Below are 27,055 nucleotides of genomic sequence, written 5' to 3'. Positions count from 1 at the left end.
TAATTAATTAATTAATTAATTTATTTTTGGGTGTGTTGGGTCTTTGCTGCTGCGCGCGGGCTTTCTCTAGTTGTGGTGAGCAGGGGCTACTCTTCGTTGCGGTGCTCGGGCTTCTCATTGCGGTGGCTTCTCTTGTTGCGGAGCACGGGCTCTAGGTGCGTGGGCTTCAGTCGTTGTGGCTTGCGGGCTCTAGATCACAGGCTCAGTAGTTGTGGCGCATGGGTTTAGTTGCCCCATGGCATGTGGGATCTTCCTGGACCAGGGATTGAACCCATGTCCTCTGCATTGGCAGGCGGGTTCTTAACCACTGTGCCACCAGGGAAGTCCCTGTCCCTCAAATATTTATTGAGCATCAACTCAGTGTTAGGTGCTCTTTGAGATATTGGGATTGTAGACAATGATCTCTGCCCTCACAGAACTTACCTAAATTATTTTTAAAAAAATATTAAAAAAAAGAAGTAAATAATAAAATAATAAGTAAATTATTTAATATGCTAGAAAGTGACAAGTGCTAATAAAAAGAAAAGGTAGAGCAGGGTACGAGGGATGAGAATGCTGGGGAGCGAGTGGGTAGGGTCAATTTGTATTGTCAGGATGGACTTCATAGAGAGGATAGGTTATGAGCAAGTAATGAGAGGCAGTGAGGAGGTTAGCCATGAGGAAGTCTGAGGAACAGTGCTCTTTAGCTGGTAGATTCAGGGACCAGCAGGGAGACCTGCGTCTGGAGCAGGATGGGTGAGGGGAAGAATGGTAGGTCGGGAGAGCAGATTAATGAGGTCACGGAGGACAGATTATATAAAGACAGATTGTGGAGGCCACTGACGGACTTCTGCTGTTACTCCGAGTGAAAGGGGGAGCTGTTCAGGGTTTTGAGCAGAAGGTCAACGTGGTCAGAGCTATATTTCCAGAAGACTTGCTGCAGCGTTGAGAATAGGATGTAAGCCGGAAGAGTATTTAGGAGACTCTTAGAGGCAAGAGATGATGGTGATTTAGATCCAGGGTGGTAGCAATGGAGGTGTTCAGGTTGGGATATATCTTGAAGCAAGGCCAACATAATCTCTTAATGTAATATAATATATTAGAGATGAGTGTTAGAGACCTTCCAGAGAAGAGGAGAAAATAGCAAAGAAACAGAAAAGGCATGATCAGTGAAATAGGAAAACCAGAGAATCTGCTGACCTGGAATTCAGGTAAAGAGTGTGTATGGAGCTCTAGGGAACGCCACTTGTGTCAGATGTCCTGACAAGTAAACTAAGATAAGGTCTGAGGATTGATCATTGATTTGGCATTGATGAGTTCCGCATGGTGAGATCAGTGTTTAGCATGTCTAAGAGTCATCATCTTCTTCCCAGTTGTTAATTTTTGGGGTTGAAATAACTCATCTATTTGCCAGGCATTAGAATCTTTGTGTCTCTGACTCCAAATTCTGTGCATTTTCAACTATTCCAGGGAACGAGAACCTCCCCCCCCCCCCCCCAAAAAAAGCTGGTAAGGCTATTAAGGACAATTTTGGAAGATTCTTTTAAGTTGCACCAGGCAGTTTGAGTTTTATTCTATAAACCATTGAAGGTTGCCAGTAATATGATAAGGTTGATATTTAGACATCCTCTAGAAAGAAAACTGCCTCTAGAAAGAAAAAGACCATTTGATATAAGTAAAAAGTCCCTTGAACTTGCTTACCTTAGTAATTTTTAGGGTCAGTGCTACATTCCTTACTCATTTTCTGCTTGTCATTTCCCTTGGCCATTCAGTACTGCAAGGTAAAGTCTTTCTATTTACTTAACGTTTATGTCTACAGTGGTGTTTTCATTTGTCTTTGATTTGAAAATAGGGACAAAGTCTTTTCAAATATTAAATAAAACTGCTATTTCAGCACTGATTTTTTTTTTTTTTTGGCTGCTTTGGGTCTTCCTTGCTGCATGCCGGATTTCTCTAGTTGTGGAGAGTGGGGGCTACTCTTGGTTGCGGTGCGCGGGCTTCTCATTGCGGTGGCTTCTCCTGTTGCGGAGCATGGGCCCTAGGCACGCAGGCTTCAGTAGTTGTGGCACACGGGCTCAGTAGTTGTGGCTTGCGGGCTCTAGAGCGCAGGCTCAGTAGTTGTGGCGCATGGGCTTAGTTGCTCCGCGGCATGTGGGATCTTTCCGGACCAGGGCTCGAACCTGTGTCCCCTGAATTGGCAGGTGGATTCTTAACCCTTGCGCCACCAGGGAAGTCCCTCAGCAGTGATATTAACATTTTGAATGACACTAGCTCAGGTTTATGGTACTTCATATTTTGAGATGATTAGGAATACTTCCAAAGTCTTTTGATCAGATGTTTTCTGTGTGACCTACTGTATACTTTGTTGAGAAATGTTTAGTTAGATTTCTAACAGCTATTGTACAACTTTGTTGGAACGTAGATCTAATTATGTCCAATTTCCACAGGTATCTTCTCTTAATGGATCTTCAAGATAGAAATGAAAAGCTCTTTTATAGAGTGCTAACGTCTGACATTGAGAAATTCATGCCTATCGTTTATACACCCACTGTGGGTCTGGCTTGCCAACAATATAGTTTAGCATTTCGGAAGCCGAGGTATGTAAACTCTTAAGTACAATTTGTGTCTTTCTTTATTTTTTTGTAAAGTGTTTGCAATAATTAAAAAGAATTATGGAATGGAATTGAAGTTTGGAAAAATCTAAAACAAACTTCATTTAAAAGAACATTTAAAAATGTAGTGTTTTATTTCTGATTTAAGATCATGGGAAAGTATTTTTTTATAAACCAATTTATGTTTCCTTTTACAGACAATAAATGAGCTTTTTTTTTTTTGGGAAAAAGTAGTTGATCATAATGAAGCTTGGCTCTGAGATGGTAATTACCACTATTATGTTTGTATTTTACAAGTTAAAACAGAGATTCCCAATTTTCCTGAAAATAAGGAGTATATTGTTTCCTAAATTCAGAGCTGGCATTAAACTGGCTCTTTTGTTGATTTCTTTTAAATGAAATTGTAATCACCTTTAAAGATGTATAAAATATATAATATAGTTTTTCTAAAACCATAGCTTTATTTATTATATCACTAAATACTTTTGCAGCAAGAAACAGTTGAAATAAGTATCAGTGCTTTTAACAGCAGCAACAATAAAGGCTCGAGTTGACTGTATTTGTGCTGCTTATTGTTCTGAATTTAAAGATAAAAAAGAAATGTTTATAAGTTTATACCACAAAAAAAGCCTATTGAAAATACTGTCATTGAAGTGACTATTTTTGAGGTAAGATCTGAAAGTTAGATTGAATATGTAGATTTCTTGAAGGTATATTGATGTAGTGATAGTATTTTGCACACTTGTGCCACATTACCTTTTGTATAAAGAAAAGAATTAGCCACATTATCCCTTGTATAAAGGGAAGAATTATATGTAGATGGTCTGTTAAATTACACTAATAGCATGTATCTATGTTGCATTTATATAATGGCTATGTTAACAGTGAATAAATTTTTTTCATAGAAAAACAAGAGTTAGAATTTAGCTGGTAATTGTATTATGACAGATAATTCTTTTTTGAGTATATCAGTATTTTTTAATCTTACAAATAATACATATTCATTATTGAAAGAATGAGAAAATGCATATATACAGAAGGAAGAAATATTTTAAAAATACACAATGTCATCATAGCAGAAATTCCAATATGTACAAATACATACTGTTTTCCTTATAGAAGGGATCAAATTGTATAAACTGTTCTTTACCTTACTGTTTCTCTGAGTGACATCATAAAACATATATGTCTGTACATGTCTATAAAATATATTTCTACATAAAGAAAGACTCTTAATAAAAGTGTAAGTGTATACATCTTAGCTGTTTTAAAATGTAATTTAAGCATATTTATTGAAATTCAAAGTTTTCTATGAGATCCTGAGAAGTACTAACAACTATAAGACATGTAGAAGAGCTTAGCTCAAAGTATTTGGGTTGAAGTTGACATAGAAATCCCAATAGCAACAGTTATTTTTTTGAGCACTTACTAGGTACTAGATTTTCTACGGGCTTGGGATACATTGGTATATATGTAGATCTAAAAGCAGAAGAGACAGGGAAACAAAAAGTAATTGTCTAGAGTGTTGGGAGGCAATAAGTGTTATGGGGAAAGAAAGAGTTGAGGAGGAAAAGGGGGATGCGGAGTGTCATGTGCTTGGGGGGAGGGGCAGTAGCTGTTTTACATAGAGGGGACACTGCAGGTTTCATTGGAAGATGATATTGGAGGGTGAGAGGGGGAGATACAAGGGGGAATGTGTACCATAGAGTAGCATAGAGACAGGGTGGAGTGAGAGAGGGCTGAGTAGTAGATGAGGTCACAGATGTAGGATAAATAAGAGGGTACAGAACCTATAGCTTCTTGTCGGCTACTTTGAAGAACATTGGCTTTTACCATTAGTTAAATGGGTAGAAGAGTCAGGTAGCAGGCTATTGCAGTAAACCTAGTGAGAGATAACAGTGGCTCAGATTAGGAGGGTAGCAGTGGAGTTAGGGGTAAGAGTTCAGTTTCTGGATAAAGATAAAGTCCCGAGGACTTCCTATTGGATTGGAGGCTTCCTAGAGCAGTGGTTAAAAGTATGGGCTCTGGCGTAGATGGCCTATTTTCACTTACTGGTTTTGCCACTTGTTCTAGTGTTGAATAAATTAGTTAACCTTTCTGGGCTTCAGTTTCCTCCTCTGTAACGTGGGGATAATACTACAGCCCAACATCCTTTATCTACCTTTTTTAAATCCCAAACTTTGAAAACCAAAACATAAAAAAAGAAAAAATCTCATTTGTGACCAAACCTGATCTATCGGAGCCCGTTTGGTGGCAAAATTTGAACTGAATTTATATGGGGATATTTATAGGATTTATGTGACTTAGTGTCATTTTTTTTTTCTTTAGAAGTATTAGTGTATTTGATTATGGGGAGCTTTGTCAGAAATAATCTGATAGGTGTGTAGATAGATGGAGATAGATAGGTAGGTAGATAAGAAGGAAGGAGAGGAGAGGGAGAGGAAAGGGGAGAGATGGGGCGAGATGTAGCAGGGCATTCATAGCAAAATGCTCACAAATGTTGATTCTAGGTGACATTTTCATGGTTAGTCTATCAACTTTTCTGCCATATTTGAAATTTAAGGAATACTTTACTAACAGAGAGAAAGTAAAATTTCCACAAGTGTTTCTAAGTGATCTCTTTATGGCAGTTTTCTGTCATGTTGATTTTTTTTGTCATGTTGATTTTTAATGTGTATATTTTGTTAAACTTCTGGTGATTTTGAAGTTCTTTTTTATTGAGATAATATTTGACATGCAATGTTATGTCATCAGGGAGGACGTCTGTGGTTGTGATATCCCTCCTGTTTGTCGGCCGCCAGCCCGGGCGTGTGGGTCCTGAGTAGACCGCGTCTCCACCTCTTCTACCCATCTCATTGTGGCTCCTTCTTTATATATCTTTATAGTTGGGGATAATCTTTTCTGCTAGTCTTCAGGTTGTTCTCATAGACAGTTACTCTGTAAGTGGTTGTCATTTATTTTGGTGTGCCTGTGAAGGAGGTGACTTTAGAATCATCCTACTCCATCATCTTGATCTTGCCCCCCCTTAATTCTTTTTTTTTTTTTTTTGCGGTACGCGGGCCTCTCACTGTTGTGGCCTCTTCCGTTGCAGAGCACAGGCTCCGGACGCGCAGGCCCGGCGGCCATGGCTCACGGGCCCAGCCACTCCGCCGCATGTGGGATCTTCCCGGATCGGGGCACGAACCCATGTCCCCTGCATCAGCAGGCGGACTCTCAACCACTGCGCCACCAGGGAACCCCCCCAACCCCTTAATTCTTTAGTAGAATAATTCTCATGGGTTCTCCCATGATTATAAAAAAAGAAGCCTGTTTGAAAATGTGTTATGTGACATATATCTAGATATTATATTTAATTAGAAAGGAAATTGTGATTGTGTTCGAATAATGATGGCTCTTTCAGGCATCAGTTAGCCTCTAGACTATTTTTTTTTTAAGCCAAAATTGACAAATGTCTTTTCAGCCTTTCCTACTGCAACAGTAGGTATTCAAAGACATTTAGAAACTAAACAGGAGGATTATACCTCTTGCTATATTTACTTTGTGGGTTTGGTGGTAGCAATTAGGAACATAATTAGTGAAAATTAAGGGTTAATAGTACAGGTACTGAGCTTAGTACAGTTGCAAATAGGTATATCTTTTGATCTCATACTTTTTTATATATCTTAATGACATACTTTCCTATGGCTAGATATTATTTTTCATTTTGAATATGGCATTAAAATCTGGCTAGGCATCCAAAAATAAATTCTTATATGAATAACTCTACTTGAACATTTTTTTCTTGAGGTATGATGCTGGAATATTCATTTGTTGGTGTTGTGTGGAATTTCTTTTCTCTTTGGCATAGATACATTGTGTGGGGTTTTTCAACATGTCGGGGATAATGATTTTTAAGAATGTTGTTGAGTTTGCTTAGATTATCTTGTTCCCATAACATTCAATTCTTGCAGAATTTTCGGTATTTGGTAGTGCGTTATGCTTATGTCAACACATCTAATTGTGGCTAATTTGTAGATGATAGAGGTGTGATTGTTGGAAGCTGAAGACAAGTTCTTTTTTATATTTTTGCAGAATGCTGATCCTACTGTGTTACTTAAATTACTTGTATTCTGTGAAACTGTTCTTAAAGAAAAGTTTTGTGCAAATTGATAATGCAGGTTTATGTAAAGGACAGCTAAAGCAGATTTATGTAATTTCTTTGGAAATATTTCTGCCTGCTATATTTTACACTGCATTTTCCAGGAATCATCTCCTTCTCCTGTAAGTTCTTATCAGCTACATTACCACTTCACCATGCCTTTGGCAGTTAATCATGTTCCTGTTTTTGGTATTTTGAATGTTCTATCAGGTACTCTTGGTCTCTTTTCTTTTTTAATTTAATTTATTTCAGTTTTTAAATTGAGGTATAATCGACATATTAGTTCCAGGTATATAACGTAACGATTCGATATTTGTACATATTGTGAAATTATCACCACAAGTCTAGTGAACATCCATCACCATACATAGTTACAAAAGAACTTTTTTCTCGTGATGAGAACTATTAAGATATACTCTCTGAGCAACTTTCAAGTATGTAAAGCAGTATTATTAACTATAATTGCCATGCTGTATATTACATCCCCAGGACTTATTTATTTTATAACTAGAAGTTCATAACTTTTGACCTTCATTCACTTCTCCCCGTCCCCCTCCCCCTACTTCTGGCAACCAACAGTCTGTTGAATCTACAAGCTTAGTTTTTCTTTCCCCTCTTGGTTTCTTTTGTTGTCATTTTACTATTCATTTAGTTACAACTAGACTGTAAGCATCTAGAGAGAAAGGATCATATTTTAGAATTTATTCCTGTATTTCCCATGCTGTTTTAAGCTTAGTGTCTGGTTGGTGCTGAATGAATGTATGTTGTTTGCTACCTTACAGAAATAGTAACTTAATATTCCTTTATTCATCTCCTCACGAAGAAAAACGTAAAGTATTGGTATGATCTTTGTATCTCCTACTGTTTTAAGCTTACTGTTTTAACAGGTAAATTCTCATAAATAATAGATCCGAAAGAAATTAGCTTCATTCCAAGGAATCAGGTTGTGAGGAAGTAAAGTTCTGATTAAATATAGACCATACAACTTTAAACACATAATTACACTCCTTTCAACTACTCATCTCTATACAGTACATCACTGATACAATTTTGGCAAAAAGGATGAGCTAATACAACAGTTTGTTGGTGATAGTTTTTTTAAAAAAGCATTTGCAAAGTCTTTTCTGACTAGTACCATTAATTGGTTTGCCAACACTTAGGTGAGAAAAACCATTCAGTGCTCAATTTAATTGGAGAACCAGAGTTAACTAAAATTAAACAGGATTCTTTATTGTAAAATTTCTCAGAATAATATGTATTTTGAAAGTTTTATTGGTTGAGGAGAATTAGATTTAATATAGATAATATAGTTAACATAATTTTGGCACAAAGTAGTTTTTCCCAAGTAGTGGTTATTACAACTGGTACCATTATAACTCCTGGATTTCTGGATGACTAAAGGAATGATGGTGTCATTCACTGAGTTTCAAAATAATTGAATATGTTTATGAGAGATATAGAAAGTTCTTTTGGGGACATGTTGAGTGTTTTTTTTTTTTCTCGGGCGTTTTATTTTATTCTTTATTGAAGTATAAAGAATAAAATAACACATTGATTTACAATGTGTTAGTTTATATGCAGAAATATATATATACATATATATTCTTTTTCATATTCTTTTCCATTACGGTTTATTACAGGATATTGAATATAGTTCCCTGTGTTGTACAGTAGGACCTTGTTTATTTTACATATAGTAGTTTGTGTTTGTTAATCCCAAATTCCTAATTTATCCCTCTCCCCTTCCCCTTTGGTAACCATAACTTTGTTTTCTATGTCTGTGATTCTGTTTCTGTTTTGTAAATAAGTTCGTTTGTATCATATTAGATTCCACATATAAGTGATATCATATTATATTTGTCTTTCTCTTTCTGACTTACTTTACTTAGTACGATAATCTCTAGGTCCATCCATGTTGCTGCAGGTGGCATTATTTCATTCTTTGTTATGGCCGAGTGATATTCCATTGTGTGTGTGTGTGTGTGTGTGTGTGTGTGTGTGTGTGTATATATATATCCCACATTTTCTTTATCCATTCATCTGTCGATGGACATTTAGGTTGCTTCCATGTCCTGACTATTGTAAACAGTGCTGTGAACGTTGGCCTGCAGGTATCTTTTAAAATTATAGTTTTGTCCAGATATAAGCCAAGGAGTGGGATTACAGGATCGTATGGCAACTCTATTTTTAGTTTTTTAAGGAACCTCCATACTGTTTTCCATAGTGGCTGCACCAATTTACATTCCCACCAACAGTGCAGGAGGGTTCCCTTTTCTTCATACTGTCTCCAGCATTTATTGTTTTACATTTTAATGATGGCTGTTCTGAACAGTGTGAGGTGATACCTCATTGTAGTTTCAATTTGCATTTCTCTAATAATCAGTGACGTTGAGCATCTTTTCTTGTGCCTGTTAGCCATCTGAAGGGACATGTTGAATTTTAAATGTTTTTGGGACTTCCAAATCGAGGGGGAAGTCTAATAGGTAATTAAATGTATGGACCTGGAACTTAATGTATTTAAGGATCCTAGTATTTTAACTCAAACATTATATATGCTACATAAAAGGTACATGTTTTGATTTTGGCAATGATGAAGATTATTAACAAGACTAATTGTCAAAGAGAATCAGTAAGATGTGGTTTTTTGCTTATTTTTTCCCAGAAAATTCTTAGAGAAATGCATGGAAGGAAATACTAAGATGAACCAAAACAAAATACTAAGATAGTTTTTCTACACTTATTGTTTATTTGTATACATATTTCCTTTGGAATTCTAAAAAGGACTTGAAGTACAGTATTCGTTATTTAATTGCGAGGACCAAGCTTTCTTTATTACCTCATGTGCAATTTCATATGAGAATGTCTACCTAGTAATACAGAAATGGTCGTAAACATGACCATGATTAGACCATGATTATTGTAATGGAAATATATAGTTTATCCAGAAGGGCCAAAGTTCAGTTTTGTAGTCTTATAGGGTGAGGGTGTCGGTTTTAATTGATATTTGGTTTATGAAAGAGCAGTAAGAAAAAAGCTTAAAAGGAATAAATGTAAAAAGAAACCTTCCCAAAGCTAATACTCCTTTAACCCAAGAATGTCCTCATTATACACTGCAGATTATAATTAGAATAGCTATCAAATGAATAGTTAATAGGATGAACACTTTCATATTGTATCCTGTTTTATAAATTTTCACATTTTAAATCTATCTGGTTTTCTTAAACAGTCTTTTTTTATATGTACTATACAGGTATATGATAGAGATTTTACTTTATTAGGCTATAAATATTTCAATAACTCAGTAATTAATTATAAATAACAACAGTTTAAGTTGCTTATGGAAAAGAAACACGATTTCACAGCCAGTTTTTTTGTTTTTTTATATCATTTTTTTTTACATCTTTATTAGAGTATAATTGCTTCACAATGGTGTGTTAGTTTCTGCTTTATAACAAAGTGAATCAGTTATACATATACATATGTTCCCATATCTCTTCCCTCTTGCGTCTCCCTCCCTCCCACCCTACCTATCCCACCCCTCCAGGCGGTCACAAAGCACCGAGCTGATCTCCCTGTGCTATGCGGCTGCTTCCCACTAGCTATCTACCTTACGTTTGGTAGTGTATATATGTCCATGCCTCTCTCTCACTTTGAAACAGCTTACCCTTCCACCTCCCCATATGCTCAAGTCCATTCTCCAGTAGGTCTGTGTCTTTATTCCTGTCTTACCCCTAGGTTCTTCATGACATTTTTTTTTTCTTGAATTCCATATGTATGTGTTAGCATACGGTATTTGTCTTTCTCTTTCTGACTTACTTCACTCTGTATGACAGATTCTAGGTCTATCCACCTCATTACAAATAGCTCAATTTCCTTTCTTTTTATGGCTGAGTAATATTCCATTGTATATATGTGCCACATCTTCTTTATCCATTCATCCGATGATGGACACTTAGGTTGCTTCCATGTCCTGGCTATTGTAAATAGAGCTGCAGTGAACATTTTGGTACATGACTCTTTTTGAATTATGGTTTTCTCAGGGTATATGCCCAGTAGTGGGATTGCTGGGTCATATGGTAGTTCTATTTGTAGTTTTTTAAGGAACCTCCATACTGTTCTCCATAGTGGCTGTACCAATTCACAGCCAGTTTTAATAGCTGTGAGTTAGATGTTTAACCTGTAAAGCTGTGGTACGTTGAATAGTTCTATCCTTTGTGATGTGGTCCTTTGTGATCCATTGTGATGTAAACTGCCAAGTGATCCAGTGCCCAGAGTATCTCTTGCTTTCCTAGGTCATCTCACTTTCAGAGCAAAGGGGGCTTCTGGGAAGAGGTCAGAGGAGGTCCTAAACCTCTAAGTAGTCCTGGATACAGAGCTGTGCAGGTGGACCAGGAATATTTTTTATTGAATTTGGCTTTCTTCGATTAAGCCACTTTAGAAATATTGAGGAGACTTTTGAGAACAGGGAATAGTTTTCATTGATAGCTCTGGTTCAGTTTGTTATTTTTATTTTTTATTGTATTGGAATTTTCTGTTTCTATAATTTTATTGTGTTAGAATCTCTAGAAATTGAAATAGTTGGTGTTTAAGAGAGCAGCTAATTTTTTAATGCTTCTAGAAAAGTTATCATTTAAATATTAGATATTAATAAGCTTTTCACCCTTTATCCATGGTACTAAGCCTTTGATTTATACTTATTCCAAAATATTCTTTTGTTCATTTCTTTCTTTTCCCGTGACATAGGCCTGATATTTGCATCTACCCACCCTCCCTTTTTTTTAAAAAAAAACAACACTACATGGTGGAATTTTTTTTCAAAAATATGAAACAAGTTATTGGAATATTTGGACTAGTTCAAGTTTCTTAAATGTTACCTCAGTTGATTTTTTAGAGATAATTATTTGCAAAAAGTTGATTTTCATTTATTATGGAGATTTAGAGGATGATGATTTGTTGAACTACTAATTAATTGAAATTGACTATTTTTTTCTGAACAGACTAAATGTCATATTTATGAAAATGTATATGTGATTTGTGCTAAATAGGAGTGAGGTAGAGTAGCCTGTATCTTAAGTTCTGGCAATACAGTGTGTGCCCAGAAGTAGTTTAAAATACCAAACTATCTTCTTTCTTAAGTATTGCCTTAATTAGGAAAAAATCTGGAGAATGGAAAAAATGTAGGCATGATTCAAAGAGCGTTCTTTCACATCAGGATCTAAGGATTGCCTAAACGTTTGCATAGACATATAAATCTCTTTTGCAAGGCAGTTAAACTTATCTTTTACTGTAAAAGACCCTTAAAAAGTGTCAAGTAACAGTTCATCAAGTCTCCATATTCAGCTAGAGACTCTAAGTGTGGAAAACTTGAATGGAAATTTAAGTTTAGGATCCAAAAATAACTTTGCTACAGTCTGTGTGGTACACCCAGGTGTTTTAAGTTTGCACATAGCATGTGGAGAATTATGAAAAATTACCAAGTTTTATCTCAGGTAGTCTTTGTGAAAGTGTATTGATTTGGGCGTTATTATGTTTTTAAGAAGGATTATAAGTGCCAGTCTTCATTACTAAAAATAAAGAATTTTTTTTAAAGGGAGGCAATAAATGGTTCTTTACATCACCTTCCCAGATCACATCTGGAATATTGTGTTTAGTTTTGGATTCCATATTTTTGAAGTGACATTGGCAGACTGAGATATACCCAGAGAAGAGTGACCAAAGCAGTGATAGTTATTGAAAACTTGTAATGTGAGAAAGAGTTGGTGGAAATAGAAACGTGTAGCCTAAAAGGTAAGACTTGAAAGGGACATAGTTAGGTCTTCAATCATTTGGAAGATTTGCATGTGAAAAAAAAGGATACTTGCATGGAATTGCCTCAAAATGTAGAACTAAAATCAGTAGATAGAAGTTATTACAGGGATGCAGATTTACAGTCAGTGTAGGTGAAGCTTTTCTGATAATTTATCTGACATTGGAATAGACTTTGCTTATTCTCCTCATTGGAAATGTTCCTGTGGTTAGATAATCAGTCATACACATTATAAGTGAGATTCTTGCATTGGGTGTGATTGTAAAATAGTTGAATTCTGAGGTCACTTTTAACTAGAAAATTCTGTGAATTTTTAAAAGAGCAGCCTACAGAAGAATAATTCCAGGTATGTGGACCACCTCACAACTAACTCATCATTTCAAGTAACCTTGCTTTCTAATTCAGGAAGTTTTTAGTAGCAACTTTAAATCACAATTTTAGGATTTATTAAAAATAATAGATTTTCAAATAAGAAGGATTGTGAACAGATTTCAAGTGATTTGATGACACATCTCATCAAAATTCGTACTCCTTCCCCCAGACAAACCCACAGGCACATGTCAGTTTACACAGCTGTATCCTGGTTATAATGTTTCTGTTAGTTTGAATGGATAAAAAGTTTAATGTTGACATTTTCTCATTTGAAGTAATTACATTCTTCTCATCTGATTTTTAAAAATTTCTCTGTAGTTTTTTCAGACTTTGTTCTGTATGTGCTTTTAAACTGTTGTTTATTTTTATATATTTTCCTTAACTTAGTTACAGTTTTAGCTCCTAGAGAAATTATTAGGAAGAATTTTCCCAGAGGCAGTGCTTTGTCCCTCCCCCCCCCCGACCCCTGCCCCCCCTAATCAGTAGTTGAGGAGAAATAGCCAGGCTAGAGTTTGCTTTTATTCTTTCCACCAAATTTCCTTTGTGCTTCTTAGGTATGCTTCTGAAAATTCAAAGGTCTGTTTTTATGACAAAGTACTCTGTAGTTAATATCGTATAAGAATTATTTTATACACCTTTAAAAATGTTGGTTATTTTATATGTAGGTAATTTTATAGTCTCAATTTTAACTGTTTGAAGTAAAGTCATAATTGAAGTTGTCAATTTGAGCTCCTTACTATATATTTTATAATAATATTTTATATTCACTGTAGTAAAATTTATAAAATATTTGATAGAATTCCAAATTATGTAATTATCTACTTAAAATAAATCATGAAAGGTATTGAATTTCATTTCTTTCTAAGCAAGGAAAATGTTCATTTATCAATATAAATTCTAGTCTTACTGTGATTGGCGGCTGAATGAATGACATAATAATTTGGAGGGTATCATATTTTACACATTTTACAAAATTAGTGCTGCTTTGTGAAGTTAAAACATTTTCACTATGAAATGAGGTAATTTATTTTAAAAGCTGAAAATGGTATGTTATTTCCCTAATGGAAGAAGTTAATTTTTATTGACAGTGTGCCAAATAAATACCATCTGTTTGATGAATTCAGTATTACCTTAGGATTCTTTCCAGTGTTTTCTGCTGTGGAAAGTACGTTGGATTTTAACCATCAGAACAACACCTATTTATGCTTAATTAATTGGCATGCTCATACTAGTTTTAAAATGAATAAAGAAGAGCTTATCTCAAATTGTTTTTATGTACATTTTCAGTTCACATTTATTTGGAAACAGTAGTTGAGTGTTAATGGAGCATGTGGAGGTAGAGTCATTAACGTATACTACTTGTTGGTTTTTAAAATCTGTGTATTTTATGATTTAATACAGCCATTCCAAGGAAACTCAGTATCACCAGGTGGTTAAGTACCAGAGTTAGGGCTTGAACTCATTTTTCTACTTTGTACTCCTCTATTTTAGAGTTATCCAGAGAAAGAGAATCAGTAGTGTGTGTGTGTGTGTGTGTGTGTGTGTGTGTGTGTGTGTGTGAGAGATTTATTTTAAGGGATTGGCTCACTCAGTTGTAGAGGCTGGCCAGTCCCAGATCCTCAGGGTAGGCTGTCAGGCTGGAAATCCAGGGAAGAGTGGATGCTGCAGTTCACTCCAAAAATGTGCTGGAAGAATTCCCTCTCCCTTGGGGAAGGTCATGTAAAGTCTTTTCTAGTAAGCTCTTCAAATGATTGGATGAGGCCCATCCACATAATAGAAGGTAATCTGCTTTGTTCACAGTCTACTGATTTAAATGTTAATCTCATCTAAAAATTACCTTTACAGAAACATCTAGACTAATGTTTGACCAACTATCTGGATACGATGCCTAGCCCAAGTTGAGAGACATAAATTTTTTTTTTTAATTTTATTTATTTTTGACTGCGTGGGGTCTTCATTGCCGTGCACGGACTTTCTCTAGTTGCAGCGAGCGGGGGCTACTCTTTGTCACGGTGCGCGGGCTTCTCATCGCGGTGGCTTCTCTTGTTGCAGAGCACGGGCTCTAGGCACACGGGCTCAGTAGTTGCGGCACGTGGGCTCAGTAGTTGTGGCTCGCGGACTCTAGAGCGCAGGCTCAGTAGCTGTGGTGCATGGGCTTAGTTGCTCTGCGGCATGTGGAATCTTCCCAGACCAGGGCTTGAACCCGTGTCCGCTGCATTGGCAGGCAGATTCTTAACCACTGCGCCACCAGGGAAGTCCTGACACATAAAATTAAACATGACATCCTCCTAGACTCATGTTGAGTCATCTTCTTGCATTGATTAGGTTCTATCTTGGATCTGAGTTGTTCAGAGAAGCTACACTCTTAACATGTAGCTTCTTGGGCTTTTCCTCATTGACTAGTATGTGTTCTGATTTTCAAAAGCTAAAATTGTATGTTGTGTTGTTAATTAAGATTTGTCTCCCAAATAATGGAGTGTTTACATATAAAGAATTTCATCTATTGCTTTCTAGAAGACTTAATTCTAATAGATACTCCATAGGAATATTGTTCAAATATGGTTTCACTTTAAGAAGTTTCTAACACTAATTGATTTAATGACAGTAATTTAACATTTAAACCTAGTTTTAGAAATTGTCAGATAACATTGCTGATCACTCAGTTGTTCTGGAAGGTCCCTGCTTTGTTTTCTTCCCAACTCTGCCACTTCTTCAAAATCTTTTTGTTGATTCTCTGTGTTCATGATTTCTTCTCTCCTTCCTTTCTTTAACAGAAATATATTGAGTGTCCACTACATGCCAGGCACTTTACGAATCTGAATATAGGTAAATAAAAGAAGTATTTCCTGCCTTTGTGGAATTTATAAGTACAGGCATACCTTGGAGAAGTTGCAGGTTTGGTTCCAGACCGGCACAGTAAAGTGAATATCACAATAAAGTGAGTCACACAAAATTTTTTTGGTTCCCCAGTGCGTATAAAAGTTATGTTTACACTGTACTGTAGTCTGTTAAACTGTGCAATAGCATTTTGTCTACAAAACCAATGTACATACCTTAATTTAAAAGTACTTTACTGCCAAAAAATTCTAGCCATCATCTGAGCCTTCAGTGAGTTGTTCACTTGTTGCAAGAGTAGTATCAAAGATCACTGATCACAGATCACTGTAACAAATATGGAAATGTTTGAAATATTAGGAGAATTAGCAATGTATGACACAGAGATGCGAAGTGAGCACATGCCATTGGAAAAATGGCGCTGATGGACTTGCTCAACGAAGAGTTGCCACAAACCTTCAATTTGTAAAAAAACACAACATCTGTGAAGTGCAATAAAATGAGGCATGCCTATAATATTCAGGGGAGCAGAGAAAGACGTGAGTACAGCTTGGGTTATGAAGGAAATGAACAGAGGAGAGTGATGAAGAACAACAGGGATTTCTTTTCATCGTGTAGCCAGGGATGTGTCTCTGAGAAGATAATATTTAAGCTGACACCTGAGGAATGAGGAGTTAGCTTGTGAAAACCAGAAAAAAAAAACCATTTGAGGCGAAGGAAATAACATGTTCAAAAGGTCTGGAAGCGGGGAGGATGGCATGAGACGAGGTTTGAGATAGTCAGGAGTCACGTGCAGGTCTTGCGGGTCATGGTAGAGTCTCATTGTTATTCTTAATCCATTTGGGGAGCTGTTGAGGTATTTGAAGCAGAGGAATGATGACATCCAGTTAAAGTTGTAAAAGATTATTTTGGCTGTTAATGTGGTTAAAAGATTGGAAAGGAGGGGCTAGAGTGGACATGGGAGGCTGAGGAAGAAGACTGTTGTGATATGGGCTCCCCTTGCATCAATCCTGATCGCTCTGAGGGCACTGGATCCCCTTAGGATATGGAGTGCGGAAGTCAAGGAAGGCTGTAGGAAGCTAACACAGTTGCCAATAGCAGTAACCAATCCACATGGGAATAACTCTACAGTCTCTTAGTCCTGGAGTGATGGCTGTAGGTGAGGTGATGTGGATATACGACACCCTAGTGTGTTTACACCGACCCTGAAAACATTAGCAGAGATAAGAAGAGCTGCAGTCCATAAGAATTTCTCAAGCTTGCAGACTTAGTACGCTTAATTTTATTTATAACCCAAGTCCATTCTCCTACGATCTTGTCCTCTGTGCACTGCACAAATCCGTCCTTTCTTCCGCCTCAAGGAAGAGCCAAGTAGACCATGTTTGTTTGTTTGTTTGTTTGTTTTTGCAGTACGCGGGCCTCTCACTGTTGTGGCCTCTCCCGTTGCGGAGCACAGGCTCCGGACGCGCAGGCTCAGCGGCCATGGCTCACGGGCCCAGCCGCTCCGCGGCATGTGGGATCTTCCCAGACCGTAGCATGAACCCGTGTACCCTGTATCGGCAGGCGGACTCTCAACCACTGCGCCACCAGGGAAGCCCTGTGCCCCTATTTTTTCAATTCAAATGTTGTTAACGTGGGTTGGAGTTCCGTAGCTCTGCCTGCCCCGCTCAGCCTCAGCCGGATCTTCTGCTCCAGCGGGTTGAGCTCCAGCTGTGTTCTTGGCTCTTCTCACCCTTACGGTTGCAAGAATGTAAACACTGGGCCTGATCTTCCTTGTCTCATATACTCCTCTCCATTTCCCCTAGGAATTCACTGGCTTAACATCTTACTTCCATGAACTAAACCTATTCCGTTTCCGCTCTTCAATATATTTCCTTCTGCATCTGTACAGCTAAGAGCAGTGACCCGCTCCACCCACTAAAATGTCAGTGCTCCCCACTGTTCTCTTCTGGGTCCTATTTTCTTTTTCTTCTGTTCCTCCCCAGCCTACCGTTCCAGTCCTCCAGGTTTCTTAACTTTGGGAGGTGCAACACCGTCCACTCAGTCACCTCAACCAGACACCTCAGAGATTTTCAGGATGTTAACCCCCTTCTTTTCCCTTTTTGCGCCTTGTCAGTTTTACCTCTTATCTGTTGAATCTCTCTCATCCATTCAATCCCATCGCCACTCTTTTAGATTAGGCCCTTCTCATTTCAAAAGAGAGTGAGTTTTCACAAAAGGATGCCTAATTAAGTCCCTTCTCTGACTAAAATCCTAAGGCACTAGCAAATCAAGACTTGTAAAAAAAAACTACTGAAAACGTGTTTGTAAGTATTCATTGAACACAGAGGAAGTTTATATATTATTCTGCTTCCTGACCAGTATATTATATTTGGTACAACTATTTCTGAAAACAGATGGAAAGTGTTAAATACAAGCAATAATTTAAACTCTGTTAAGTTTTTCAAGGAAGCACTCACCCAGAAAAAAATCTAGTAGTAGGGGGGAGTTCTTTCACATGAGAAGATGAGCTCATTAACTTTTCCAGTAAGACAAACAAGATACTGACATTGCATACTTTTTTTTGCAAAGATTATTTTTACACCAAATTTAGCTTCTAATTTATTATCTTGTAGTTATAAGACATTCCTAACATGTGACATAAAGTCTTGGACATGGTAATGTGGTTTCTTTTTCCTTCATTACCCTTCATTATTTCGCATGTAACAAAATAGTATTGCTGTGTATCCCCTGAGGAGGAACCAGGACCCTGCCCCAAGGCTGGTTCACTAAATAATATGAAAAGTTGTACTAATGAAGTACACTTCCTTAGTAATGTAAATAAGGAAGTAATTTGAACACAGTGTTTATCAAAGTATGTAACACGAACAATTCGAAAGCGTGTATATAGATATAGAACAGCTTTCTTCTTGCTTTTATTTAGAAAGAGATACATGGCGCTACCCCCAGCCCCCCAAAATGAAAACAAAATACTAAACAATCTCAGAGGACAATTGTCATTCCTTACCCAGAGAAAACTACCAGTGACTATGGTGGGAAGAATTCCTTGTGGTTGGAAAACAGGGGTAAATTGCATGAAGTCTCATTTATGTATTAAGCCGCTTGAGTCAGTTTAAGAAAACTTTCACATATGAAGGATTTCTATTGTGCGTCTGCTGACTGCCACCTTGAGTTTGCATAAAACTTTCCCTCCACTCATGTGCCCCACTTAACAGACAAATCATTACTGAGTAGAGAATATACCTCCCAGTTTGATACTTTAACAGTACAGCAAACTATGATCAGTGAAGTTTAGTTTTGATTTATTCAACCTGGTTTGCAGGCATTCATAATTTAATGTTATATTCTGTCTTTTGTAGGGTCCCTGTGAGAAAGAAATGCCAAATAGAGAAGGTTCTTCTTTATCTTTTATTAAAACTTCTTTCGGAAAGAAAGTCTGATATATTGTTCAGTGTCCTCTATATAGACTCATTTGATAAATTCCTCTCAGAATTGAAGAACTGCCTTTTTTTTCTTTCCCAGGTGCAGTAGTATGTTTCCTTATGTTAGCTTTGAGAACTAACTCCATTTTCACTCTTGGACTTTGGCTGTATTTTGTGCTCAATTGCAGTAGTTTTCTTTAGATCACCTTCTTTTTCTTGTCTCCATCCCACCCCACACACCACCCAAATAGTATTAATTCTCTTCAATGAGTATGTCTTGCAAACCCAGGTTTTAGATAGTCATTAGCCCTGGATTTCTTCCCAGGCTAAGTGGAAAGCCTATATCCTCTTAAAAAATATACATATAGTATCTTATTAGAATTTTACGTCTTCTTCCCCCTCCAGGGTGAGATGGCTTCCTGCACTCCAGAGAAAACAGAGTAAAGCCTGCCAGTCCTCTGGATCCCTGTGTTTCCTGTCATTTTTCTGTGATTTGAATAATTTCATGGTTTCCCTGAATCTATAACTTGAATTGTTTACTGCCTCAAACCTTTATTAATGTAATAAAACCATCAATTTATCTAGTCTAGTTTTATTTTAGTTTTAAAGGAAAAAAAAAAACCAAGAACAGAAGCTAAAACCATCATTTCATTCTTTGTTTTGTTCTAATGCTTTCTAAACACCAATCCCTTTGTTTTCCTAGCTATGAACATGTGACATAGTTGTTAATTAGCAAGATCTTGAGATCCATAAGGCTTCATACATTTTCTTTCAAGTGATTCTTCACCGACCTATGGCCTCTCCGTTTTAAACAAATTTGTTAGTTAAATATTTGGGAGCTTAAAAGATGATATTCTTTTGATTGCCAATATGCTGCTAAACATTAGGATAAATTTAAATATTTCTGATAACCATATTCTCAAGTCTACAGTTCAGTGCTTGAGAGTAACTGTGGTAATTGCATCAGTGCCAAATGATTTTCTTTCCCCTTTCGGAAGAGACATTCTTGATAGAAACTTCATTTTATTTCTGTTACTTCATGTCATATTTATAAATGTGCCAACGTATAACTACACCATTGAGAGAATTCTGTAGCTATTCACAACGTGTGGGAAACACAAATCCTTAATTTAATAAGAACAGTCTAGAAATAGTAAAAAATAAGTTTCAAAATTCATGTTTCATCTTAAATACAGTGAAAACTGTATTTCTTGGGTTCTAAAATCATTGCCAGTCCTTTATTGAAGTACATGTATTCTTGGCGTGCCACTCAACTGATGCGTTTAAGAATTTTGCTCAGTTCTGCAGCCAGTCACATTCAGGAGTAAATGTTAAATATAACATTGAACTTTTGCATCATTTAGGAAATTAAGATGGCACATCTGTCAACACCAGTGAACACTCGAGATTATGTTTGTCACTGTAGATCAGTGATCATCATACTGTTTGGCTTGTTAACTCTTCAAGAGAATTTTGAAGAACTCCACCCTTCTTAACATCTAAAAACTATCATCATAAGTCTGAATAGTTGCAAGGAATGTAGTGCCTGTATTAAATTCTGGTGTTGGACTTTTAGAAACAATTAGATAAGAAATATATGTAAATAATAAAAAGTAAATTTATTAACTTTGTTAGACATAATGTTCAAACTCTACATATTTAGTGAAAGATAAAAATACATGTTGCTAACAATGAATTGGTGTGGCGGATAATAACTTTACCTTTTAGATGAAGCTGTAGAAAAATATGCAGCATTTGATAGAATAAAATAACGGGATTAACTGTAATAGGAAGAAATATGTCATAAATTTGGTAAAATTATGTCTAATTAAATGATAGACCTTTTATTTGAATGGAATCATATTAAATTTTAATCTGCAGGTTTCATCCAGTATATCTAGAACTGTTTAATACTTTTGAAAAAAATCATAGGTGGGGCACCTAACCAGACAGAACTGGAATGAGGCACAACTCCCCAAAAGAAGTAGCCTGAGAACCCTATTATAAATCAAGTTAATGCTGTTTAATTTTCTCCTTTAATTTCCCCAAAGTCTTACTGATATAATAATAATATAGCTTATGCTTTTTGAAGGCATATTTCTCACTTATGCTTGACTTAAAGGAAATGTGACAGATTTCCTGTGATAGTGTGGATTTGAATTTGTAGAGGGATGGTCGAAATGTGAGGGAAAATGGACATTATTTGGTTTATAGAGTAGCATTGGGGGGATCAGTTTCTTAGGCCCCAGCAGTGGCAACTCCCCCTGCTAAATTCTTTGGAAAAGTTGAAATCGAATCTGGCCTCTGTACCCTGACACCAGATTAAATCTCAGAGACAGAGTTTTGGGTGAAGTAGAAAAGAACAGCTTTATTGCTTTGCCAGGCAAAGGGGGCCACAGCGGGCTCATGCCCTCAACACGGTGTGTCCTGACCTGGAGGGGGTAGTGAGGAGTTTTATAGTATTGGTTCACAGGGGGTGTGATCAGCTTGTGGACATTCTTCTGATTGGTTGGTGGTGAGGTAAGTGGGAGTCAGCATCATCAACCTTCAGGTTCCAACCGGTCTGGGGTCTACGTGCTGGTGGGCAGCGTACTGTTAACATCTCCCACCTGCTGGGGGTTTCAGTATCTGCAGAACAGCTCAAAGGTATTGCTGTGTATCCCTTGAGGGGGAACCAGGACCCTGCCCCAAGGCTGCACTACAGTTTCTTGACTTCCCTTGTCGTGCATCCCCTCCCTTGCCTAATTAGCAGTTGTTTGAACTTGTCCGTTGGAACTCAGGGTAAGTCGTGGAGGCTGAGTGAAGCCTATTTCCTGTAATGAAAGAAATGGGGCACACAGGAAGGCTTTTGTGCCCAGGAGCCCCACAGGGCCCTGCTCCGTATCAAAGTGGCTTCACATCAAAGGCGTTTGCTTGAACTGTATTTGGCAGTGTACCAAGTCTGCCCATGTGGCTTATATTTTTCTACTGATGAATTTTCTTTCTCTGAAAATGGGGGGAAGAAAAGACTGCCTAGAGACAATACCTGTATACAACATTTTTTTCTTTTAGATTAATAAAGTCTTATGTTTATGATTCTCAGCATATGCATATGCAGCTCTGTTAGTTTTCTTCAGCATTAGAAAAGGAAATGGGACTAAGTGGGTGAATAGTTTGATCACTAGCTTTGGTTTTACATAAACTCCTCTGCAAGAATACAGATTCCCAAAGGAAAGATTAGCAAAAGGAAAGACTTCTGGATGAAGGCCCAGAGTCAAGGCTGTGGGATTTACTTTATTAGCCATTTGAAAAGAACCTGAAAGCAAAGCTTCATCTAAGAAGCTCTTGCTATCCAAGAATGCTGTTTATCAGAGAAATGAGAATGAAAGAATTAGGATAAACTTTAGTCAGTTTATAGCAACAACAGCATGATTAATGAAAGTTGTTACATTTATGTCGAGATTCTCTTAAGATTTTGGACATGGGATCATGAGCCTGAGTGGGTAAATTTCATGCAAGTATTGGGACAAATCTTAATGGTCTAAGTAATGTGTTATACATGGAGAAGTAATTGAATTCTTCTGTATCCTCGTTTTCATTGCTGTTTCTTGTCCTTAGTGCCTTTGCTTTCTTGCATAAAAAGAAGTGGCGTTATTCTAGGGCACTTCCATCATCGAGCGTCTTTATTATTTCCGCTCTTGAATGCCATTGCATAGTCAGTTTATATTGGCCTGGGATGTGACTCTCATTCCATAGACATCAAGTAACTGAAGGATTTTTGTTCTTCCATTGCCAATAAATGTTTGATGGGATGTATGGATTTTCCCATAACAGTGAGAAGAAAAGTGTTGTTTTTTTTTTTTTCCCTTTCCTTCATTGCTGTTTTTTGTAATTTTGGAAGGAAACCTGAGATACCAGCTGAGATGTGAGACTAAGTAATTTTTCTGTTCTGATAGAATTTGCTAATTCAAACAGAAGGAATCAGATGGATGCTTGGCAAGTAATTGGTCCTAACACAATTGTTTTTTGTGTATAGAAATCTACCATTCTATGGCTGTTCTCCATGTTTGTCTAGTCTCATTTTCATTTCTGCCTCATAGCTCTGGATATTTTAAAATTTTCCTCACTATCACGTCATATTGAAAGAATTTCAGACTATCCTATCAGATATTTTTGGTGTCTTTGCTACTGCTTTCTTTACTGAAAGGGAGTTTAGAAGAAGAAAATATCACATAAGGGATTAAATACAAGGTAGGTAAGGTCGCCTTTCTTTTTCCTTGCAAAGTTAAATTGCAGAATTTGTTGTACCTTTTCATCTCACCATACAGTATCTTGGAATAATAGTAGTACAGACTGAGAAATACCTGGATATGTCAGCTACTTTATTTCCTTAATTTCTAATATCACAGAAAACCTTAAACACACCTTCTTATGATCTTCCTAAACCTAACCATTTGAATATTTAACAGCCTTTACAAATGCAAACCTGAATCACTTGTATTTTATCTAAGTTTTTATTCTTAATTGAGATTTTAAAAATAAGGATTCTTATACTCTTTGTAAGAATCCTATAAATATTTAAAAACTGTTATCTTTTTCTCTGTATGTCTTCTCCACTGCATCCTTTGAAAACTTTTCCTTTAGAGGTTTCCTTTTAAAACATTGAATCATCTTTGCGTCCTTTTAAGATCCTTTAAAAAGTTCTCTATAATCACTTTAAATCTTATTAATTTGATTGAAAATATATAGGAATTTTGTTATAATAACTGCCAGGTTTTGATCTGAGAAAGAACATACTCCTTCCTCTCAAATTATTGTAAAAAAAAATTGTTTTCTATGGCTTTCATTTCTGATAGTAGTAGATATTTTTGCTCTTTCCTGATAATGACATTTTGTAATAAATGAGAACATCCTTTCTGAGGATATTAAGAATTGAACTCTTTTTTTCATTGAGCGAGCGTTCAACATAGGATATGTTTGTCTTATTTCTATAAGCTATAGGTAATTAAATATAAGACCAAAATACATATATTGCCTAAATAATAGAGAATGGATAACCTACATTTTATGAAATGACTAAAACAGTGTCATCTATAGAAAGAGCACCAGCCACCTATATAAAGGGAGCTGCCAGTTCAGATCAGTTGGCATGGCCTGTGTAGAAGAGCCTATCATATTCTTGAAAATATTTTTATTCACAATGAATTTGTAATGATCACAATATTATCAATTTGTACTGATGGACTGAACAAAAGGAAAAGTAGTCCATTTGTTACGCTTGATGAAACATTCTTAAAAATTATCACCAATTGTGGTAAAAATACATACTTGTAACATTAATAATAATCAACATTTTTCATCTTAGAAAATAGAAGGGTCATTTTTCTACCAGTCATTCAAAAATGGAAGATATTATCTCCAGCTTAGGAACAAAAATATTTTCTTTATATGATGGCAGCCTTTGTATTTCCGTAAAAGGGGAAAATAAGGTCATTGACTTGTTGGGAAAACTAAGGAATTGCTTTAAAATAATCTAACCAGCCAAAATCCTCTAAATTAAGGATATTTTTTTAAAGCATGAAGCAAACATATCTCAGTTCACTTCAGTAAATACTTAGAGTGTATACATGTTTGCCTGTGTTTGATGTAGTTTGGTGTCAGGCATAGAAATGAAAGTTCCTATGACATGTTCGGTTTGGTCTCCTGACAGCTAGGTAGGTTTGTGATTTCCCACTCGTCATCCCTCGTTTTTCTTCTTGTAATGACCCACACGATCTGATTCTTTTTTAAAAAATTAATTAATTAATTAATTATTGGCTGCGTTGGGTCTTCGTTGCTGCATGCAGGCTTCTAATTGTGGTGGCTTCTCTTGTTGTGGAGCACGGGCTCTATGCGCATGGGCTTCAATACTTGTGGCTCACGGGCTCTAGAGCGCAGGCTCAGTAGTTGTGGCGTGCGGGCTTAGTTGCCCCGTGGCATGTGGGATCTTCTCGGACCAGGGCTTGAACCCGTGTCCCCTGCATTGGCAGGCAGATTCTTAACCACTGCACCACCAGGGAAGCCCTACACGACCTGATTCCTAACAATGTGCCTGAAACTACCAGGAAAAGTCGGGGGGAAAAAGTCACAGGAGAAAATTCTATAAAGCATATATCTATTTTTATTTTTTTTTAATCTATTTTCTCTGGAAGAAGAGTTTCTCCATTCAAATTTTCTATAGTTCTGGTAGCTATATATATTGCAGAAGAAAAAAAATAAAGTTGGAAAGTTCTTTCTATTGCAGTCTCAGGATTAGAAGAGACAATGTCATAGATGCAGAGATTCTTGAGACACAGCTTACTAATATCATTCTAGACCAAATCTTCTTTCTTATTTGTAAGTTAGTGAGACGAGAAAAGTTAACTGACTGGTCTAGAGTTTTGTAGCTGTGACTAAAACTCCTCTTCCTATCCAGTGCCCTTCTATAATAGGGAGCCAAAATGTATGATATGGTCCACTCATTAAATGGTCATGTGTGTCAGTTACATAAACTGATGTCCTAAACTGTGAGATCAACATATGTAATTTTATTGTATTTTAATTCATTATAAAATAATATTTAACTCCTTTGGAATTGGAGGACTAACTACAACAAAAATTGAAAATGTATAAAGGCCAGAAAAGTAATAGAATTAATAATTAAATATTATTAATGCACAGCACATGAAAATAGTTAATTAGGGAACCAAGCTTATTAATATATTTGTGCAAATCATTAAAATATGGTTTTCATGCCATAGTTCTGCCACTTTAAAGATTTATTCCCTGGAAAGGAGAGAGAGTCAAGCCAAGAGGAATGTCACAGAAAGGACCATTAGTTCCCAAAAGGTCGTCACATGATCCATATCTCTACACCCTCCCATCCACTCTGTTTCTACCTCTCGTAACTCTCAGACCTTCTTGTTAGGCAGTTGATTTACTTCCCCAATATTCAACTCTCCTGCTTTGATCATTATTCCATGGCTCTTCTCTTCAATCGTGATGTACGTTGAGCTATTTGCGTTTAGGTTGGCTCCAGACCCCTTACCTGTGAGTAGGAAACCCTGACTGCACATAGCCTGGTCACCTGGGCTGTACCTCATGTACTCTCTTGCTGGTCAGATGGCTGTAGACGCAAGTGGTTTATAGTATAGGATAACCCTTTATACTAGTGGCTAGAAGGAGGTTACATCTCATAGTAAGATGGAAGGACCACTGATCTAGGTGTCACAAGATCAGAGTTTTTGTTCCACTTCTGCTACTAAGTAGCTGTTGAAACTAGAAAAACAATCACTCATCTTCCTTCTGCTCAAAGAGAAATGTATTTACTTCACTTTTCTCTTAAAGATGGGAAATAAAATCATTTCTTGAAAAAAGTCAAAATGTAGGAAAATTACAAAGACTAATTACAAATACCCATGTATCCATCATCTAGAGTTGACATTTGTTAACATTGTATCACATTTGATTTTTGTTAACATTGTATCACATTTGATTTTTTAAAAAATTAGTGGTAAACTAAGATCAGGAACAAGAGAAGGTTGCCCACTCTCACCACTCTTATTCAACATAGTTTTGGAAGTTTTAGCCACAGCAATCAGAGAAGAAAAGGAAATAAAAGGAATCCAAATTGGAAAAGAAGAAGTAAAGCTGTCACTGTTTGCAGATGACATGATACTGTACATAGAGAATCCTAAAGATGCTACCAGAAAACTACAAGAGCTAATCAATGAATTTGATAAAGTAGCAGGATACAAAATTAATGCACAGAAATCTCTGGCATTCCTATACACTAACGATGAAAAATCTGAAAGTGAAATCAAGAAAACACTCCCATTTACCATTGCAACAAAAAAGAATAAAATATCTAGGAATAAACCTACCTAAGGAGACA

The 27,055-nt window shown here is 36.6% G+C and overlaps 1 protein-coding gene across 2 annotated transcripts in view; it reads left to right on the top strand.

Annotated features, from left to right (window-relative positions):
* ME1 (malic enzyme 1) overlaps positions 1 to 27,055 on the top strand; it is a 192,965-nt gene that overhangs the window by 33,770 nt on the left and 132,140 nt on the right. For both annotated transcript variants that reach the window (XM_082668816.1, XM_082668815.1), the window contains exon 3: positions 2,427 to 2,576. In XM_082668816.1, coding sequence (XP_082524942.1) covers positions 2,427 to 2,576 — 150 coding nt within the window. The remainder of the gene's footprint in view (positions 1 to 2,426; positions 2,577 to 27,055) is intronic.

The sequence above is a fragment of the Grampus griseus genome, assembly GCF_964374135.1.
Source record: "Grampus griseus genome assembly, chromosome: 13".
Lineage (NCBI taxonomy): Eukaryota > Metazoa > Chordata > Mammalia > Artiodactyla > Delphinidae > Grampus > Grampus griseus.
This window is presented reverse-complemented; position numbering and strand designations above follow the sequence as displayed.